The sequence below is a fragment of the Miscanthus floridulus genome, chromosome 5 (assembly GCF_019320115.1).
Source record: "Miscanthus floridulus cultivar M001 chromosome 5, ASM1932011v1, whole genome shotgun sequence".
NCBI lineage: Eukaryota > Viridiplantae > Streptophyta > Magnoliopsida > Poales > Poaceae > Miscanthus > Miscanthus floridulus.
Window position 1 is genome coordinate 82,919,981 of NC_089584.1, and position 20,971 is coordinate 82,940,951.

Genomic DNA, 20,971 nt, shown 5'->3' on the forward strand with positions numbered 1-20,971 from the left:
CACAGATGACGAGGGATGGATCCGGCGAGGAAACCGACGGATCCAGAGAGGAAACCGACGGATCTGGCGAGGACGAAGCGAGATCAAGGGTTAGGGTTAGGGATTGTGCTAGTGCCAGCCAGCTATTCCAATGGCCGGATCCAACGGTCCGATGGGAGCGAGGCCAGGAGATCCGACGGATCCGGCAAAGAAACCGATGGATCCGGCGAGGAAACCGATGGATCCGGCGAGCTCGACGACGGATCCGGTGAGGACAAAGAGAGATCAAGGGTTAGGGTTAGGTATTGAGCAAGGGTTAGGGTTAGGGATTGTGCTAGTGCCGGCCAGCGATGGCTCCAGAGGCCACCAGAGAGCAAGAAGAAGAGAGGAAGTCGGAGGCGAGAGAGGAGAGCGAGTCGCTGACGCGGCGACACCGACTCGCCGAGAGAGGAGAGCAAGGCGAGAGAGGAGCGGGCGAGACGGCGCTGCGGGGGAGAGCCGAGAGCGAGGCGAGAGAGATAGAGAGTGAGACTGAGTCTCTGAGAGCAAATGAATTAGGGCAACGGAGACTGAGAGCGAGGCGAGAGCGCTGCGGTTTTATAGCCCCCGATTCCAACGGTCGGATGGGAGCGACGCCGGGGATCCAACGGCCACCTGCGGCCGAGCCGTGCCGCTGCCGGGCCGGCACTACAGGCCAGAATGACAGCCCAGGCACGACACTAAGGCCGGGCCGTGCCAGGCACGCCAAGGCCGTCAGGCCGGGCTGTTCCTGGGCCATGCTGTTTCGTGTCGTGCTTGGGCCGGCCCGTAGTGCCTGGGCCAAATGGCCAACTATAATGCTGGTTTCCCAGGACACCCAAGATGAGGTCGACCGCGAACATATCGGCCGGTCCTTATGTTTACGGCTTATTTCCTTTGTAGGCGGCGACGTGCCCTTTACAAAGACATGGATGTATTGTCAAGTAGTAGTATTAGAGTAGTCCTAATTCGCAGTCGTATGTGTCACTAACTTGACTGGGCGAGTTGCTTGAAGTTGATAGGAATGGTGTACTTGGGCGGTCCGTCGTAGAACGCTCGGGCGATGAGAAACGCAGTCCGCTGGGACGGATGGACGCGGTCCCAGAAGACATGCTGGTCACGGTTGACGCAGAGCGTGGAGTTGCGCGAGCACCACGCCTCCGCGCCCAACCGCCCGCCCCCGCAGCACGTGCTAGCGACGTCGGTGTACCCTGACGCCCCTGGGTTCGCCAAGACGTCCTCTGTGAAGCCGAAGGAGTCGCCGAGGGAGTAGACGAGGCCCGGCAGCCTCGCGGCGAGGTCGACCAGCAGGGACCCCAGGGCCTTGTTGAAGCCGGCGACGACCTGGTTGAGGATGTCCGAGCACGCGCCCGTCGGGCTGAGCACGCGCTCCCCGGGCACGCATCCGAGCATCCAGACGTTGATGACGGCGAACTTCCTGGCGCCCAGCGAGTACAGCTCCGTTACGGCGGCGGAGTAGTTGGAGATGAGGCTGGCGTAGAGCGCGGCGGCGTCCCTCCGCTGCTCTGCGTCCGACCTGTTCCGCGCACGCTCCGAAGCCGCGAAGACGTACAGGTCGTTGTTGCCCATGCCGATGAGGAAGATGGACCTAGAGATCACTGGGTTCACCGTGTTGGCCCCCGCTGCGGCGACCATCTTGGCCTTGGTGGCGCCGAAGTACTTCACCTCCTTCGACAACGGGATGGTGCTTCCGGCGTTCTGCATACATGTATATGCAAGTGCGTTGATTATTGGTATGGTATACTCTAATAACTGTGGAGTAATAAATTCCTTTATTTTACTAGTTTGATCCGATGAAGTCAAATACTTACAGTGGAGTCAAGGATCCCAGCTCCTCCAGAAGCATAGTTGATACCACTGGTGAGAGCGGTCTGGACCAGAGGGCCGGATGAGCTATTTGCCAGCGACAGATAGGGAGGAGGGCTACACGCGAATCCCATGTTCTTGGCTGCACACATCAAAGCACTACATGCGAATCCCATGTTCTTGGCTGCACACATAAAGGCTCAGACTATCAGACGGAATCCCCTTACCGACGTAGTCGGCGATGTTGTAGCCGTTGCTGAACCTTCCGGTGGGGGTGGAGCCCGGGAAGTCGACGCCGTAGTAGGGGCTGTTGGCCCTGCCGACGGTTGCCCCCCGCAGGTAGTTGTTGTTGCCGACGTCCAGTATCGACGACCCGAACACGTACATCGCCGGTGGCCGACCGCCGACGGCGTCGGCGACGGTGCCGATGAGCGCCAGCATAGATATCACAAGGCACAGCAGAAGACTCCCCATCCTCATCGTCGATGCCTAGCTGCTTTTGCTGCTCCTTCTAGCCTCTAGCTCACTCCTCCGTATGTCAAGCTTGCTTTGATGCTACTGCAGTACAGCTGCCTATTTGCTAGCTGTGAATTGTGACACGTCATTCCTCAAAAAAGGGGAACAAAAACTCGTGCGCGTGTCTGTCGAACGAGTCAACTATGGCGAATGGGGTAGGTGTAGGTGTAGACTCGTGTAGTGCGCAGAGATAAGGCACGCACGCACTGACGCAATCAGTATTATCGATTGCCCGAAAGCGATGCAAGTACAAGTAGGATGAAACTGGTTAACTGGACCCACTATATGTGTAATAAACCATTTAAAAGTCCATAGCTGCTAGCGGACGCATGACTTTGGCAATTTCTATATATGTACATAAATCCTACGTAAACCTTACGTCACCGTACCTGTACGTATATGCGCTAGTACTATATATTATTTCTAACGGCTAGCGTACGTACACGTATGCTGAGAAAACAAATGTTGGCTAGTTTACAAACGGCATCACGGCACTAGACGTGCATACTCTTTTTTTTTTCTTCTAACGGCTAGAGTATATAAGGACAAAACATTTTATGTAACTTTGTTAAAGATATAGAAAACAGGAAAAACGAAAAGGAAAAAGAACCAAAGACTCCAAAAAAAAAAGGTACGACATACGATGGCCCAACCATCACAGATGACCACAACCTATCTGGGAGTGCTGCATAAACAGCTTCAGACTTCCAATTCCAAGCTCCAGTCTAAAATTGCCCCCTCATAATATAATTGATATATGTGTTTCACTTGCAGCTTTAGCTCCACATCTAGAAATTGAAGGTTTTGACTGGAATGGCCCCGTTTGTCCTTGTGAGACTGAATTCATATGTAATTACAAAAATACTTTTAGGTGGTTAAAAAGAAGATTCATAATATAAAGAAGAAATGATTTTGATAGAATATTTAGTCCTCCGGCGGTCGGATATGCAGGGTATAGCTGTAGTGGTCTCGCAGCAGTTGGAGCAGGTGGCGAAGGTCTTCTTTTCCGAGGCGTTTGGATGGCGGTCTAGTCTACGGATTGACTGCCATTAGTTGTTGCTTTTTCGTTTCCCTTTATGCTGTGTGCCTCTCAGTCAGGCAGAGGCAGAGGCTGGGAGTGTTCCAAAGTCTATGTACTAACTCGATGTACTGCTCTTTGGTTTAATAAAGCTTCCATTAAAAAAAAGAATATTTAGGGCGCAAAACAAAAAGAACAACATAAGCAACCAAGGTTACTTGGTCATCCTCTCTTGGCTCCCGACGGGGGGGGGGGGGGGGGGGGGGGGGGGGGGGGCGTGGGCGAGAAGACAACAGTGGTTGCGGGCAAGCGAGCGGGTTGTTGGCGCGACGTGGGCGGTCAGTGAACTATGTGGCCAGTGGTGAAACGACCCCGATTTCCGCGACGGAAAAACCACAGCGTCGTAGTGTAATAAGACCGTTGTAGATCATATTACCCAAATTCAAGTCGAATATCACATCCATACAACGATAACATCAGAGTACAATTAGTGCGGAATTACATAATTTATTACATCGCCGCATTGGCGGAATCAAAAGTAACATTCATTCAGAACAGCTTGAAGATAAGATCGCCAAACTCGAGCGTAGGCACGAACCCCCTTATCCGTCAAACTCCTCGGAGCTATACTCCTCAGCAGAACCTGTGTGCCAAAATTTATCAGTACGATTTGTACTGGCCACTCCCAACCCTATGAGGATTGCTTTGTGAAAATTGGATGCAAGTTGGATATAATCAAAGGAACCTATAAGGCTGGGGTTTCCTATGCATTAGCATATCAAATATATAATAGTAGTTGGTCAAGTTTTTAACACCATTACCACTCTCATTCCACCCCATTCCCATTCCAGAGCCAGGTTTCGATCCAGGGATCGATTACACCACCATCTCCACGCTATCACCATACCATAACCATACCATAACCATACATCGCTCAGTCGACAGGCCAACTCCCTCTCGGCACTGTCTCAAGGTCCGTAGCCCCTTGGCTACGTCCGACACTCTCTCACAGGGGGAGAAAAGAATGACTCCTCTCACTATCTAGTTTAAGCGAAACCCAGGAAAGGTCCATAGCCGACAAGTCGGCACATGTATCGATCGATCAACCATACACTCTGCAGAGGTTTTACATAACCACAAGATCTGCCTTCTTCGCTGACCGTCGTCAACTGGGCTGATTCCGGCCGCTTGCTAGCCTAGGATAATGCCACTCTACCATTCAGCCCTGGTACACCCTAAGTCTAGTCTGGGGTGGCTGAAACTGTGAGTCATGAGCCGGGTCCACAAGGTCTCCATGAAGTCTCGGAAGGGTGTGGGGGAAATCCTCCACGCCCCGTACCTCCTTACACTGTCCGCTATCAACCTAGCAGTAGTGGCAATATCCTACCTAGTAGTCCGGCCGTCCCGCACCATATAGGGCGAGTGGTACATAAGGCTTCCCGATGAGTCTGAGTACTAGTAAGTCCTTAGGGTTGACCAAGCCAGAATGTCTCCATCAGGGTTTCCAATTATCGTGCCACCACAGCACCTCCATCCCGGGCTCCTCCCATCACAGGTTCACACCCAGGACCACCTCATATACCATTTACCCACCACAGGTATCCATTCCAGGGGTGCCCAGGTAGCACCCCATGGCAAGACTTGCCCCAGGCTCGTCGTATACTCCAACTTGGTCGACACAACCCTCACCCTCCACACACCCAAGTCACACACGCAGCACTCTCCCCATAGTTCAGATAACACCAGTTTCCACCACGCATCAATGTAGTGGAAGCGTAGTAGAAGTAATAAGCAATGAAATGTAATAGCAAGCGTGTGACTAGCCTAACAGCAGGGTGAGCAGGGATAAGGTTGCGTCAAGGTAAAGGCCATCAAGAAAGCATACTACCATGCAAGTCCTACCATAGTGTGATCACAACAATAAAGTAAAGCACTAGCATTTCTATTTTAGCCATGCGTAATAGGTGCTACGAGATTGGGTGGGATGTGGCACCTTCAGTGTAGTCGTCTCCGTATTCCTCACGGTACTCACGATCCTTGTCCGTCCGGTTCTCCTCCGAGTCTGTAAACGATCGCGTTATAGTCGCGTTAGCGACGTCTATAGAATAGCACAAAGAAGCAATGAAAATTCAAAAGAGCCGAATGCACTCAAACATGGGTTCATTGCGTAGAGCTCGATTTTAAATGAATTTTGGTCCTAGTTTCGTATTTTTCTGAGGTCATATGAATTAGTTATGAATTTCCAAAGTTTAAATCATTTCTAAAAATTGGAAAAAGGCTGAATTAATCCTGGGCTAACACGTGTCACGCTGTGACTGGTCCACGTGGCATGATGACATCAGCATGATGCCATCGTCTCGGTTCCGAGCTGACAGGTGGGGTCTAGCTGAGTCAGCATGACATCAGCATCTGACGTGTGGGTCCAGAGTGTCCGTGTCACTGACATGTGGGGCTAGGTCAACGGTCAATACGGGTCGGGTTCAAACTGGGCCTGGACAGGGCTGGATTTGGGCTGGTCTGGGCCAAGCTGACCTGGACACATGGCGTGCTGTGGCGCTGCCACGTGGCGCAGTTGGGCTCTTACTGGGCTTCGTTTCCTGGCTGTGGGCGTGAGCGCGGCTCACGGTGGACCCAAGTTCATGGTCCATGGACCCAAGGCAGGGTCCATGGTGGACCGAGTCCATTGTCATTTCCCCTCGGCTAGGCTCATGTGCACCGGGTGCAGGGCTGCGCTGCTCAACTCGCCCCTTCTCCTCTGTTTCTTCCACGGCGCGCTCCCGTCGGCGGCGTGCTCACCGGCGAGCTCCCGCAACGGCTCAGGCATCCAATTGAGGTGGGGAAAAGTCTCCCCGCGCCATGGCGACTGCAACGGTGGGGTCAGGGCGACGGATGGTGCTTCCTAAGTCACTGGTCACGGCGAACGGCGGCTCGAGCACAACCGACGTGCGGGGATGGCGCGGGTGCAGCGGCATTGGCCGGTTCTGTGGCGCGCGTGGGCGTCACAATGCTCCAGTGGGCATGTTGGGTAGGTTGAAGGGTCCTCTAGGGCCTCCGGTGGCTTTGGCCACGGCGGCGGTCTTTCGATCATGTTGGCGGCGTCGGTGTGGGGGCTATGGCCTCAGAGGGGCGTCACAGTGGGGTGTGTTGGCTCCTACGGATCTATGTGGATGCGGTGAAGGGTGTCCAGAGCTCAGGGCAGGACTTTCGGTTTCTAGGTGGCCGGTAGGGTCTTTCTGGCGGCCACGGCGACCTGGTGACGATGGCGAGGCGCGCGGGTCACTACGGGGCTCCAGCGGGGTGGTCACGATGTGCGCGTGAGTTACCCGTGGCTTCAGCGAATAGGACGGGCGAGTCAAGGAGGCGCCAGGCGCTCCCAGCAGTACTGGCCATGGTGGTCGGTGCTCTGGCTGGTGGTCTGGTGCTCGGACTGGTGATCTGGTGCTCGGATCGGTGGTCTGGTGCTCGGACTGGTGATCTGGTGCTCGGACTGGTGATCTGGTGCTCGGATCGGTGGTCTGGTGCTCCGATGGTGGCTACGCCATGGCGGCGGCGTCGTGAGCGTGGCATGCATGCTCGACTATGGCGTCCGTGGGACTTGGAGAGGTCCACAGTGTTCAAGGGCTCGGGGATGGTCGCGACGTGCACGTGAGTGTGCTATGCTTGTGTGCCTAGAGACCGGGGATGGTCTTGGCCTACGCGCTCATGGTATGGAGCACCATGGCCGAAGTAGCAAGGTCCGGCGGCGAGCAGGGGAAGCTTCGGGGGCTCACCGTGGGTGCTGTGGATGAAAGGATGGCGGTGCAGTGACGAGTTGCGGCTATGTAGCTCCGAAAGCAGTGCCATGCAGTGTCGTCCGCTCCGGCTTGATCCGCGGTGGTGCTCCAAACTCCGGCGTGCTCCCGGTCCTTCTCCCGGTAGTGGCTCCATTCTCCTCTCTCGAACTCCTCCTCAGCCTTCTACTCTCGGTGTGAAGTGTGTCGGTGTTTTGGACCGGGGGGGTCCTCAACCAACTAGTGAATTTATCCTACGTGTTCCCGATTCCAGATGGTGATGCAAAGAGACACAAGGTTTATACTGGTTTGGGTAATTCGGGCCCTACGTCCAGTCTGGGAGATCGATCTTGTATTCCTTGCACCGAAATGCTTGTTGTAGGGGGTTACAAGCTAGGTGAGAGAGGGAGTTAGTCCCAGGTCTCGGCGAGGTGTGGTGTGGGCTACTTGAGACATTGCTCTTAGGCGGTTGGGAAGTGTGTGTTACAGGGCGTTGTTCTTCGTGAGTCCCTGTCCCCCTAGAAATAGCCCAAGTCCTTTCCTTTTATAGTTTGAAGGGAGGACAAGGGTAGTACATGAGCTAACTATACGGCGTCGTGCAAACAGAGGCGGCGTGTCTGAGCCCTGTTCCTGTGGCGGCGTAGTCGTCGGAGTGGTCCGTCCTTGGAGCACTGGGGCGGCGTGCTGGTCACATCCGATCCTGTGCATCAGGGGAGCTCTAGGGCTGCCTCGGAGTGGGTGCGGCGGTCAGCGTGCGAGTTGCTGTGGACTGACTGTGCGCGAGGCCGAGGCTCGGTCAGTGCCGAGGCTGCACCGCAGTGGGGGGACTCGGTAGACACGAATCCCGAGATAGCCGAGACCCTGGTGCATAGTGCCGAGGCCCGGAGAGAGCAGTTGATCTGGTGTGCTGGCTTGGAGGCGGTGATGACCCGGGCCAAGCTATCCATGTCGTGTTGTTTTCGAGGCGGGGATCGCGGGGCACAGTGTAGTGTGGGCGCTGATCGTGGGCACAACGTCAGAATACAGTGACCAGTAATCCCCACCGTGCCCTGTCTCAGCTGGTATGGCGCTGATGCAACCTCATGTCCCGTCGGCCATTCCGCGGTGTCGAGCCGTTGTTCGGCTGAGATTGCGGGAGTGGTTGACGTATTAATGGGACATGACGTGCTGTCGGGAAGATCGATCGAGGCGGGGGCGACGGGCTATGGACAAGCCGGCTTCGAGCGATACGGAGAATGAGGCCTCGCGTGAGACGGAGGTTGGGCTCCTTGCCGAGGCCTTTCGTGAGAGGCCTCGCGCGAGGCAGAAATTGCGTTAGGATGCCGAGACCTTCCGTGAGAGGCCTGAGGCGATGCGGAGAGCCGGGTGGGCTCAGACGGGGCTGGTTATGAGCCCATGGCTTACCCTCTAACTTTGCCGTTGATGGGATTTTAGTGCCTCTTTTGGTGTACGCTCGGGGTACCCCATTTTATGGTACCCGACAGTAGCCCCCGAGCCTCAGGGAGGGTGAGTGCATTCTCCCTGAGGGTTTATCGAGACTTGGTTTGCAGTCGCTCCCGTAGGGATTGTGTTTTGTTTCTTGAGGTTTCGGTGGGTGCACGCGAGCGCACCCACCGGGTGTAGCCCCCGAGGCCCTAGAGGAGTGGAGTTACTCCTCCAGGGGCTTTTTTCGTTTTCATGTTTGAGTGAGGAGTTTTTATCATATTTGCCGAGCCCACAAGTGCGAGTTCGGGTCGCGGGGGTCTCGGCGAGGTTGCAGGAAGAGCCCTCTAGCCTCCGCACGGAGCGAGAGGTCCGTTAGGGGTTCCCCTGGCTTTTGGTATGACCCTCACGCTTCCTTTTCGCTCGGAAGGAGGGGTGGAATGTGCCAGGCTACCTTCGATGGGCACGAGCGTTGGCACTTCCGGTGAGCTGTTATCGGGTGAGTCCGAGTGGAGGCCCGTGCCCCATTCGCTAGGGGACGGCTAGCGGTCCAGAGACACACTCCAAGAGTACCAGAGGGTTTCTCTAGTGGGTGCCGAGGCCGTTAGCTGGGCCTCGGTGGCTCGGTGCCTCCCTACGGTGGGATCCCATTCGGAGACTTCTCTGCCAGTCTCGGACACGACTTAGGATGCCCCGAGCGATTGTTCGCTTGGGCCTCGGCCATTCGTAGGCTCACCCCAAAGTCATCCCTGACTCTGTTGCCCTGGGGCGGCTGTCGAAACCTCTGGGGGCCCAGCCTTTGAACCCCTGGACCGTAACGGGCTCGGTGCCCTTTATCGTATTTGTAACGAAACTTCTAGCATGGACTTAGATCGTTTGTCTTTGTCTAGGGTGCAGGAGGAGCCCCCGAGCCTCCACCTAGAGCAAGAGGGCGGCCAGGGGTCCCCTGGCTTTTTTATTCGACCCTCACATATCCTTTTTGTTCGGACGGAGGGTTTGTTTGCTGAGCCCATTCGGGTGCGAGCCAGAGCCGCTAGGTCTCGACAGGGTTGCAGGAAGAGCCTCCTAGCCTCTGCATGGGGCAAGAGGGCCATCGGGAGCTCCCCTGGCTTTTTATATGCCCCTCACGCTTGAGGGTTTGTTTGCCGAGGCCCCTTTGGGTGCGAGCCTTGGTCGTGGGGTCTCGGCGAGGTTGCAGGAAGGGCTCCCTAGCCTCCGCACGGAGCAGAGGGCCGTTAGGAGCTCCCCTGGCTTTTTGTATGACCCTCGCGCTTCCTTTTTGCTCGGAAGGAGGGTTTATTTTGCCGAGCCCCCTCGAGTGCGAACCGGGGTCACTAGGTGTCGGCAAGATTGCAGGAAGAGCCCCCTAGCCTCTGCACGGGGCGAGAGGTCCGTCGGGGGTTCCCTTGACTTTTTTGTACGACCCTCATGCTTCCTTTTCGCTCAGAAGGAGGGGTGGAATGTGCTAGGCTACCCTCGGTGGGCACGAGCGTTGACACTTTCGGTGAGCTGTTATCGGGTAAGTCCGAGTGGAGGCCTGTGCCCCATTCGCTAGGGGATGGCTAGCGGTCTAGAGACACACTCCAAGAGTATCAGAGGGTTTCTCTAGTGGGTGCCGAGGCCGTTCGCTGGGCCTCGGTGGCTCGGTGCCTCCCTACAGTGGGATCCCTTTTAGAGACCTTCCTGCCGGTCTCGGACACGACTTAGGGCGTCCCAAGCGTTTCGCTTGCTTGGGCCTCAGCCCCGTATAGGCTCACCCATGGTCGTCTCTGACTCTGTTGTCCTGGGGCGGCTGTCGAAACCCCTTGGGGCCCAGCCTTCGAACCCCTAGACCGTAATAGGCTCAGAGCCTGGTTCCTTCATCTGAAAGGAATAGGCCGGGGGAATATCTTCCCCATTGGCTCGGCAACGAGTGGCGCACCTTTTGAGGCAGTTTCCTAGGGAGGCGAAGCATGACATGGTGGATGGGACGTAACTGTTCCCACAATTAATGAGAAAGAAGTGGGCGCGTGGGCGGCAAAATTGGCTCGTGGTTAACTGCGCCGGATCGGGGGGAAACTTCCCTGATTTCATCGCCCGTTCATTTCGCCTTCCCCCTGCATAAATGCTCGAAGAGTCTCGCCCCTCCTCACCTTACCTTGCCTGCATTAGCTCTGCCTCCATCGAGCCATCGCTAGAGCAGCGGGTGCTGGGAAGAAGAAGGGAGAAGAGCGAGCCAGGGGGAAAGCGAGAAAAAGTGAGAGCGTGGGAGAGAGAGAAAAACTCACCGCCGCATCCGATCCCTCCATCGCACTCATGGCCAGCGACATCGTTGTTGTCGAGGCGGACCCCTGGGATCCTTCCGATGTTACCGTGGAGACACTCCAGTCGCTCGTCAACGGCGGACTCCTTCGTCTGGTGACGGACCCCACCAATCCGGAGTGGATCGCTCCGTATGGCGAGCCAGAGCCGAGGCCTCACGACAGCTACGTCGTGAGCTTCGTCTCCTTTCACGAGCGCGGCCTCGGCGTCCTAGCGGATCGGTTCATGCGGGCGCTCCCGCACTACTATGGCGTGGAGCTCCACAACTTCAACCCCAACTCCATCGCACAGGAGACCATCTTTGTTGCCGTCTGCGAGGGGTACTTGGGGATTGCTCCCCATTGGGAGTTGTGGCTCCATCTATTCTGGGTGGGGCACACCACTAAGCCGACGGGCACGTCGGTATGAGGAAAGCAACGAGGGCCGGCGGCTGCACTCTCCAGGTGCGCCAGGACCGCCAGCACCTCTACATCCTGGCCTAGCTCGCGTCATCCAATCGCCGGTGGTACACGAGCTGGTTCTACCTTCGTAACGATGACGGAGGACTTCCCCCCTACACTGGGCAGATTGTGGGGAGCTGCCTGGAGAGATGGAAGTACGGTGTCCCGAAGGATGACCAGCCCAAGCTGCAGCCGCTTCTGGAGGGGCTAGAGAGGCTACGGGGCCATGGCCTTACCATGGCTGTGGTCGTGGCTGCCTTCCACCACCGGAGGGTGCTGCTGCTGATGGCTCGGCGGCGGCGGCTGTTCGAGATGAAGCCGGGTGAGCCCATTGAGGGCATCCGGATGTCCTCCTCCACCCTTTCCGACGAGGAAATTGTTCGTCGGGTGGGGGAGACAGTAGAGGCGAAGCTGAGGGGCGGCAACTTGACCCCCATCGTGATGCGACCGTCGCGGGGGTTCCTCTCGCTGGTAAGTCATGTGCCGCTGTAGCCCCCGAGCCTCCTCCGTTTCCCCTTACTTCTTGTTCCCTTATGCGCGTTTGTCGTTCCTACAGGGGATGAGGGACGTGCGCTCCTCTCCGCCGCCCGTTCCCAAGGATGCGAGGCGGCAGGCGATCAACCGGGCGCACGCCGACGCGTAGAAAAAACGGAAAGATGTAAGGTGGCGAAGCGTACAAAGAAGATCCTCGCGTGCGAGGAGCTAGACAAGCGCCGCCATCAACAAAGGAAGGATGGCCTCCCGTTGGAGGAATCCCCATCGCTGTCGCTGTCGATGGAGGCCTCGGACGGGGATGACAAGGGCGAGGTGGGGCGAGGTCCCCTGGACCATCTCCCTGACGTAGTGGAGGTGGTGCCTGGGGCATTGGCAAGCAGCCCAGCACTCCCAGGAGGAGGAGGAGAAGCGGACCCGGGGTCGGCGATTGCCCGCTCCGGGGCCGAGGCCGACACACCCGGGGCGCGGGCGTTGGGCAAACGCGCCGTCAGCCCAGTGGGCTCGACGGCGATGGTGGAACAAGTGGCGGTGGAGGCGACGCAACCGCCCCCGTAGAGGACTGACGGGGCGCCGGGGTCCTTTGAGGACCGGCCGGCGCCGATGGACACGGAGGCGATGCCTCTGCCACCGCCACCGCCTTTGCGGACGAGGGTCACCGTGGCGAAGCGGTTGCCACCCCGTTCGAGGTTGGTGTATTTTTGGTGGGGTCGCAGTGCCTTCCGTTCGCTCTTTAGTCTCGTGCTGACCCTGTAGGTGATTTTTCCTTAGTCGGAAGCGGCCTGCGGATGAGCTTCCCTTGGCGCCCCTTAAGGCGCTCAAGGTGAGCCCTGGCTCCTCTGCCCACTGGGTGGTAGAGGCACAAGCCGCTATACAATGTGGCGCGGCATCGGCGAGGGCCGACCCGAAGGAGCCGGCCACCCAAGGAGGGGCTGCCGAGGTGACCCCGACACAGACGGGGGAGGGAGTGCTTCCGCCCCGTGAGGACAAGGCTCACAAGTCGGATGGGGCCAGGGTGCCCATGGTTGCTGAGGCCCCTGGGGTCTCCGAGGCTGAGGCAATGGAGGCCGGGGCGCCCAAGACCACTGAGACCGTAGCGGCGGCGGTCGGTGTTTCTGCGACCACCGAGGCCACAATGGCGGAGGCCGGAGCCCCCGAGACCGTCGAGGCCATAATTGCGGAGGCTGGAGCCCCCGAGATCGCCAAGGCCGACGTGATGGTGGTGAGGCCGTCTGTCCAGGAGGCGGAGATGAAGGCGGCAGAGGCCTCGGTGGCGCCCTTGGTTCAGGGCCCACCGTTGTTACGAGAGAGCGCCCGAGAGGCGGAGGTCTATCCAATCTCCTCCGACGATACTTCCCGGGCACAGGAGGTGGTCGACGCCGAGGAGACCGGCACCGTGGAACAGCCGGCTCCGATCTTGGCCCTCGTGGGGGCGCGACCCGAGCCTCACGGGTGGGATCACCCGTGGGTACTGTGGCGGAGCCGGGACGACCCTGAGGGGGAGCCTCTATTCGCCCTCGAGGATGCAGCCGAGGGCGGGCGCTGGGGCACCTTCGAGCAATACTGCCAGCTAGCGGAGCGGTCGCTACGGACGATGCTGTCCGTGGTGGCCGACGAACTGCCCGGAGTCGCCCAGGTTCGCGTTTTCTTTTCTCGCGCGATGTTGTCTTTTTCTGAGTTTTGTTGCAATCAATGACCCCTGTTCTGCTTCCCTAGGAGCTCGAGACCCGGTCCCTTGGGAAGTCGGTCTTTCTCCGGTGGGAGAGGGACATCTGGGACTAGCTCCAGCGGCAAAAGGACCTGCTTGCGGGTGCCAACAAGCTTTTGGCGGCGTGGAGCGCGGAGGTGGAGGACCTCCGCCTCTGTTGTGCCAATGCGAAGGTCGAGGCGGCCATGGCCTAGGAGCAGCTCACCCCTCTGGCGGCGCGGGTCAAGGAGTTGGAGGAGGAGCTCGCCCGCGCGGCCAGTGATCGGGGTGCCTTCCGGGCTCGAGCCGTTGAAGCTATGGCCTCGGCCACCGCTCTTGCGGGGTAGCTAGGGGTAGAACAGAACGCGCACCAGCTGACGAAAGGTGCCTTGGATGAGGCCCTTGCTGCAGCTGAGGCCTCGCAAACCGAGGTTGTGGTTTGGAGGGGGACGGTCGAGGGTGAGTTTTAGTCCCCTTGTTTTGTTTTCTTTTCCTTATGTTCGCTCCCTAACTTCCTTATGTGACGCAGAGCTGGGGAGTGAAGCTTCTAGGGCGGCCGAGGCTTCTCGGGTCGAGGCCCAGCGCTTGAAGGAGAAGGCCGAGGCTGCCCGGGCCGAGGCCCTACGCTGGAAGGAGAAAGCCGAGGCCTGTCAGGTCGAGACCCGACGCTGGGAGTAGAAGACCAAGGGTGAGTTCTGTGGGCTTCCGCCCCTAATTTAGGTTGTTTTTCCCTCGCTCAACCTCATTCCATTTTCCGTGGTGCAGAGTAAGAGGCAGAGGTTACTCGGGCAGCCAAGGCTTCCAGCGCGGTGAAGACGGTGCTCGAGACCGAGATTGGGGAGCACGAGGCACTGAAACGTGCCGCCCTTTCCGCCTGCGAGGCCTTGGAGGTCGAAGGGGTTCAGTCAGGCAGCTCCCTTGGGAGCCGTTTGATTGCGCTGAGCAGCCAGATGCGCGAGCAGCTCCGAGGAGCGCTGCACATGGGTGTCAAGCACGCGTTGGCCGTCATCTCCTCTCACTACATTGGCATCGACCTCCCGGCCATTAGTGATGGCTATGTCCTGCCTGATGATGACGAGGAGGCCGACGCGGCGGTCACGAAGCTGATGGAGGTGGCGGAAGGCCCTGGCACGGCGCTGGCGATGCTCTTCGAAGAGGAGGTGGTCCCTCCCCTACCATCTGCCGATGCTGGAAGCCCTGAGCCTTGACCTGGGCCCAAGGGGCCATGTAAAAATAGAGTAGGAATTATCTTTGTATCGTAACGCTTGTGGCCGTCGAGGCCTTTCTTTTTGGAGTATTTGTGTTTCTTAGTTGTTTTTCTCGTGTTTCTGAGCCTCTGCCCTCTGTTGCTTCTGATCAGATTTCTTTTGCAAAACACCTCCTTGGAGCCTAAGCCGTCCCTTGGGCGAGAGGTAGTGAGGGAGTGCCATAGCCCAGAGGCGTAGGCCATCTTGTGACTCTACCGGCCTCTTGCTTAGGAAACAGACTTTGGTCCGAGGGGTTTTTACAACCGATTCGTCAGAGCGTGCTAGAGACTTGGCGTAGGAATTTTTTCAAAAAACGACTGAAGAATGGTGTGTGGGACTTAGGGGGAGTCCCCCATCTAGCCCCCGAGGGAGGCTTGGTTCTGCCAAGGCAGAGCCGAGTCTCCCTTACCGTGTTATCGTATTGCCGAGACCCACGATGGGCTTGGAGTGTTTCTCAAAAAATTAGACCAACTAAAGAACGCTTTTTATTTGTATTCTGAGAAACAATATATACAATGCTTGAAAATTTAAGGATAAAAGTGATGTAGCTGTTCTATGTTCCAAGCGTTGGTGAAGATTTCGCCCTTCTCGTTGGCCAGCTTGTAGGTCCCGGGCTTCAGTACTTGGGCGATGATGTATGGTCCTTCCCACGGCTGGGTCAGCTTGTGGCGGCCCTTGTTGCTCTATGCTAGCCTCAACACTAGGTCGCCTACCTTCAAGTCTCAGCCTCGGACGCACCAGGCCTGATAGTGCCGTAGGGTCTGCTGGTATTTAGTCGAGTGTAGTAGCGCAACGTCTCGGGCTTCCTCCAGTTGATCGAGGGCGTCCTCTCGGGTGGTGCGGTTACTTTGTTCGTTATAGGCTTGTAGCCTTGGGGAACCATATTCCAAGTTAGTGGGGAGGATGGCCTCGGCCCCATAGACCAGGAAGAAAGGCGTGAACCCCGTGGCTTGGCTTGGAGTGTTCCTCAGGCTCCAGATGACCGATGGGAGTTTGGCGAGCCATTTCTTGCCAAACTTTTTCAACCGGTTGTAAATTCTTGGCTTGAGGCCTTGTAGGATCATGCCGTTGGCACGTTCTACTTGGCCGTTGGTCCTTGGGTGTCCTACGGCCAACCAGGCCACACGGATGTGGTGGTCGTCGCAAAACATCAGGAACTTTTTACCGGTGAACTGTGTCCCGTTGTCGGTGATGATGGTGTTAGGAACCCTAAACCTGTGGATAATGTCAGTGAAGAACAGCACTGCCTGCTCGGATTTGATTCGATTGATCGGACGAGCCTCGATCCATTTGGAGAACTTGTCAATTGATACCAGTAGATGGGTGTAGCCTCCGGGGGCCTTTTGCAGAGGCCCGACCATGTCGAGCCCCCATACGGCAAACAGCCACGTGATGGGGATGGTTTGGAGGGCTAGGGCCGGGAGATGTGTTTGTCGAGCATAGTACTGACATCCTTCATAGGAGCATACTAGCTTGGTGGCGTCAGCCACCGCCGTCGGCCAGTAAAACCCTTGGCAGAAAGCATTTCCTATGAGCATCCGAGGCGCCGCATGGTGCCCGCAGGCGCCTGCGTGCAAGTCCCAAAGCAGGGCTCAGCCCGCCTCGGTAGTGATACATCGTTGGAGGACACCGGAGGGACTTCGCCTGTACAATTCATCATTGCAGAGGATGTAAGTCGTGGCTCGGCGCGCAAGTCGTCGGGCTTTGGTTCTGTCGCTAGGAAGCTCCCCCCGATCAAGCCAATCGAGGAACGGGATTCGCCAATCCACGTCCTGCTCGGTCTGCGGAGGCTCGGTGTTGACTTCCATGACCTCGGGCTCGATCGAGGGGGTCTCGACAGTAGAGGGGGTGTCGAGCCTCGCCGTGGTTTCCACAGGTGGGCCCTCCTCCATTACCAAGGTGTAGTCAATGGAAGGTTTGTGAAGGTCCCTGGCAAATACGTTCGGGGGGACCGGAGCCCGTGCTGAGGCCATCTTTGCCAGTTCATCGGTGGCCTCGTTGTACTTCCGCGCGATGTGGTTTAGTTTGAGACCGTCGAACTTGTCTTCTAGGCGACGTACCAACTTGCAGTAAGCCTCCATTTTGGGGTCGAGGCAATTTGACTCCTTCATGACTTGATCGACGACGAGCTACGAGTCGCCCCGGACGTCGAGATGCCGTACCCCAAGTTCGATGGTGACTTGCAAGCCATTGACGAGGGCCTCATACTCGGCCATGTTGTTGGAGGCGGCGAAGTGAAGCCACACCATGTAGCGCATGTGTACTCTGAGGGGCGAGACGAAGAGGAGTCCCGCGCCTGCCCCGGTCTTCATCAGAGACCCGTCGAAGTACATGGTCCAACATTCTGTCTGGACTTGGGCAGGTGGTAATTGGGTGTCGGTCCACTCAGCCACAAAATCGGCCAAGACCTGAGACTCAATCGCTTTCCGAGGCGCAAAAGTCAAGGTTTCCCCCATAAGCTCGACGGCCCACTTGGCTATCCTGCCTGAGGCCTCTCGGTTATGGACTATCTCTCCCAAGGGGAAAGATGATACCACGGTCACTGGGTGAGACTCGAAGTAGTGACGCAGCTTGCGCCGGGCCAGGACTACAGCGTAGACCAGCTTCTGGATGTGGGGGTAACGCGTTTTGGTCTCAAAGAGCACTTTGCTGATGAAGTAAACAGGTCATTGGGTGGGTAGAGCATGCCCCTCTTCCTGCCTTTCTACTACTACGGCAGCGCCGACCACTTGGGTCGTTGCGGCGACGTAGAGTAAGAGGGCCTCGTCTGTGGCAGAACCTCCTAAATTATAGGACCCACATGCACTTATCACTGTCCAATGACCTTTAACAACTATGCATATGTTCCTGGTAACTTAAGAAGTCTGTCGGGTGTCCTCGGGGAACCCCGAATCATCCACGATTTCTGAGCAGGATCACATTACAGAGTCATTGCAGTATTACAACATTTATTCAAATATCAACACCAGAGTAAAAACAGCGGAAGTCTTACGATAACATAGTTTACAAACCAGTTATTTCAAACCTTACAAACTAAGTTCGATACTTATTACAAACCATAGTAGTAGTGGAGTGGCATATTTAACATATACATAACACACAAAATAAACATCCTGCCCAAGGATCACACATTTACTTCTCATCGTCAGAACAAACGATAGTCATGCAGCACGATCCAAAACAGATCTGCTCATGAGGCTCACCAGCAACAAGGGTCAACGAACCCTGAGTACAAAAGTACTCAACAAGACTTAACCGAAATATAAACTGATAAACTCAGTAATGCAGGCTCAGGGGTTCAAGGTATAGCTTTAACAATAATCAAAGTTCTTTTGCGTAAAAGCTCTTTTAACAAAATTCTTTATATAGAAAACTTCATAAAAAATATATACAAAGCTGACACGATCCGTGTTGAGATCATGAAACTTCATATCCGACACCTTCACAAACCTTATTCGAGTTTCAGTTATTAATACTACGATGATGAACAATGAGTTGAGTCTCCATAACCGAGGAGCAACGACGATTCGAACCGATTAAACCCAGCAGGGGATTCCAGACCACACGACATATGCAGGTCCCCGACCTACATATACCAACCTACCCTTGGATCCTCTAAAACAAGAACGGGTCCGTGCCACCTGAGAATACAGTACTCCACCATTCCAGCCCATGGCCACGTGGGTACACGCTACTCTCGCCATCTCTCCACTCCCAGTGCGCGAGTAGCCATTCTCATAATAGAATAGCCGAGCAAAGGCCTACCGGAGTATGTGGTTAGTACTACAAATTCTCACCTCATGCAATTCAACAACGGATGTGCCTTAATCGACACAGGCGGAAAGACCCCGCTCACAAGACCTCCATGTCTGGTGGCTCACACTCACCGAGTTTGCCCGGTCTAGATTTATTACTCCACATTTCCATATCACATGCTAACATAATTAACCAATGTTCCATTTAAAACTTGCAGGTGGCAGGAAGTCACCCGACTTTCATCGTTCTACGCATAGCTAAGCAAAACTAGGCATATACGAGTTTAAAACTGGTAATATGGTAAATATGGAATAACAAGGGTGGTAATGCACCAATTAGGCTCTTACTTAACTCCTAATCACTTAATGCAGTAACGGAAAGCAAAAGCAAAATTAATTTATAAAACACAAGGTAGGGTTGTATGCATCCGGGGCTTGCCTTCGTTGACGGAAAAGTCCGGTTCCTGCGATGTTTCACAAGTATTTGATCCGACCTCAACAGACGGATTAACCTCCTCAACAACTTGATTAACTACCATGTGTTCACCTTCGTTCACTACACGAAATAACAATGCCATGTTTAACATGATGCGGAATACGAAACATGATGCTCGATGATGGATGCAAAAATTAACAATTTGAATACAACTTTCCTTCGCGGTACAGTTGCAAGTCAAACAACTAAATCTTTTTTGTAACACATACATCAATTGCCAAGGATCATTATCAACTAATGACCCAAGGTCATCACTCAATCCAAAATTTCAAACAAGACCTAAATCATTAAAGGTTACTATTTGCTTTTATGAATTAATTATTTAATTCAAAATTATGAAATAAATCAACTTATTCTAATTGAGCTCAAAATTTTAGTAAATGTTCATTACATGATAAGTAAGTGGCAAAACAAATTTCATAATTTTTGGACAATTAAATAAGCCTAGAAAAATCATGGAAATCCATTTATTAATAAATTGAGCAGTTTTTATCACATTCAAAAAGTGCTGAAAAACAATATTTCATATTTTCTTAAATAATATGCATCACAAAGGAGTCACACAAAAATTTTTATAATTTTTGGAGCTCTAAATAAATCTACACAAAAATAACAAAAATAGACACTATTCATTCAAATCTGAAAAACAGAAATTCATTTTGAACTACGCAGTCACTGACAACCCAACCCCACCTGTCATCCCTAACCTCGCGCGTTTGACCACGATGGCGACGGCGCTGACCGACGTAAACTCGTCGACGATGAGTCCAACGGCGATGGCCAAAGTACCAAAATGATCACCAAGACTAGGCGCATCGATTGACGTCCCTATCAGCACTGATTATGGCCCTATACTAGCTCGTCGTCGGCCATGGCGGACGCGGTGGCACGGCAGCGCTACGCCGGCGGCGTGCAACCGGTAGAGCTCAAACAAGGGATCCAAGAAGCACCAGTGGCTCACCCCGAATGCGTTGAAGCAAGGAGCGAGGTCGGAGAAGCAACGGAGAGGCGTGACGACAATCACGGTGATCACGGCGGAGCAAAGAGCGTCGGTGAGGAAGAACCAGCGACTGCAGTGGTCAAAATGAGCAACCAACTATGGATTAAGTACCACAGCATCGAAACGAAATAGAATCAACCAAAACCATGGACGGAGATGCACCGTGGAGCTCTGGCCGCGGCGAATCGTGCTCGGCGGAGGAGTTGCCGGCCGTGAGGAAGAAGACGATGCAACTTGAGTTCCTGACGAAGACAAGCCGAATTGGTGGGTCGGCTAGATGCGCAAGGAGTAAGCGAAGCTGGAACTAGCTTATCAGCGACGGTGGAGCACAACAACAACGGCGCGGGCTCGCCGGAGATGAGCAAGGCGACGGGAAAAACAGAGCAAGAAGAAAGGGCAAAGACGACGGCGGCTCAGGCTATAAAGGGAGCCAAGAAGCTCAAGGAAGATGCGCTGTGGCCTTCACCGCGCCAACGCGACGCCAAAACGGCCACGACCGTGCCTGGAACGCCGAAGAAGGAAACGCCGGCAATGTAGCTTCGGCGGTGGACACTGTTCACAAAAATTACAGATTTGCCATTCGCCAAATTTCACAAATTACTCCCAAATTTTTATAACAACTCAAAAATCTACAAAAACAAAAGTTGTTCAAAATCAAAAGTTCTACAACTTTGCTTTAGAAACCTTACCCAAATTCGGCCTACATTTTGAAATGAACTTTTGAATCCAAAGCGGGGATATTTAAGGAATTTTGCCTTTTTGAATAACTTCAAATTTTACTACACAACTTGAAAAACTCCAAAAACAAACTTTGCTTAACTTGTCAAGCTCTACACTTTTGCTTTTGGACTCAACCCCAAAATATGCATAGATTTTGAAACGAGTTTTCAAGGTAGGATTTAAATATTGAAAATTAGGGTTTTCGGAGTTCCAAATCAATACAAAGATTTCAAACTTGATTCAAACAATACCGAGCAATGCTTATAACATAAATGTAAACTTA

General features: G+C 54.8%; 1 protein-coding gene across 2 annotated transcripts; it reads right to left on the minus strand.

Moving 5' to 3' along the window:
* Positions 1 to 841: 841 nt before the first annotated feature.
* LOC136450136 (GDSL esterase/lipase At5g55050-like) lies at positions 842 to 2,446 on the minus strand. 2 transcript variants are annotated; one of them, XM_066450457.1, is made up of 3 exons: positions 2,052 to 2,446; positions 1,830 to 2,008; positions 842 to 1,716 (listed from the first exon to the last, which is right to left on the minus strand). In XM_066450457.1, exons 1-3 carry the CDS (start codon positions 2,302 to 2,304, stop codon positions 985 to 987), a joined length of 1,164 nt encoding a protein of 387 aa, XP_066306554.1. In that variant the 5' UTR covers positions 2,305 to 2,446; the 3' UTR covers positions 842 to 984. The 2 variants fall into 2 exon arrangements, with proteins under 2 accessions (XP_066306554.1, XP_066306555.1); XM_066450458.1 differs by having other exon boundaries at positions 1,830 to 1,966; positions 2,052 to 2,444.
* Between the last annotated feature and the right edge of the window lie 18,525 nt (positions 2,447 to 20,971).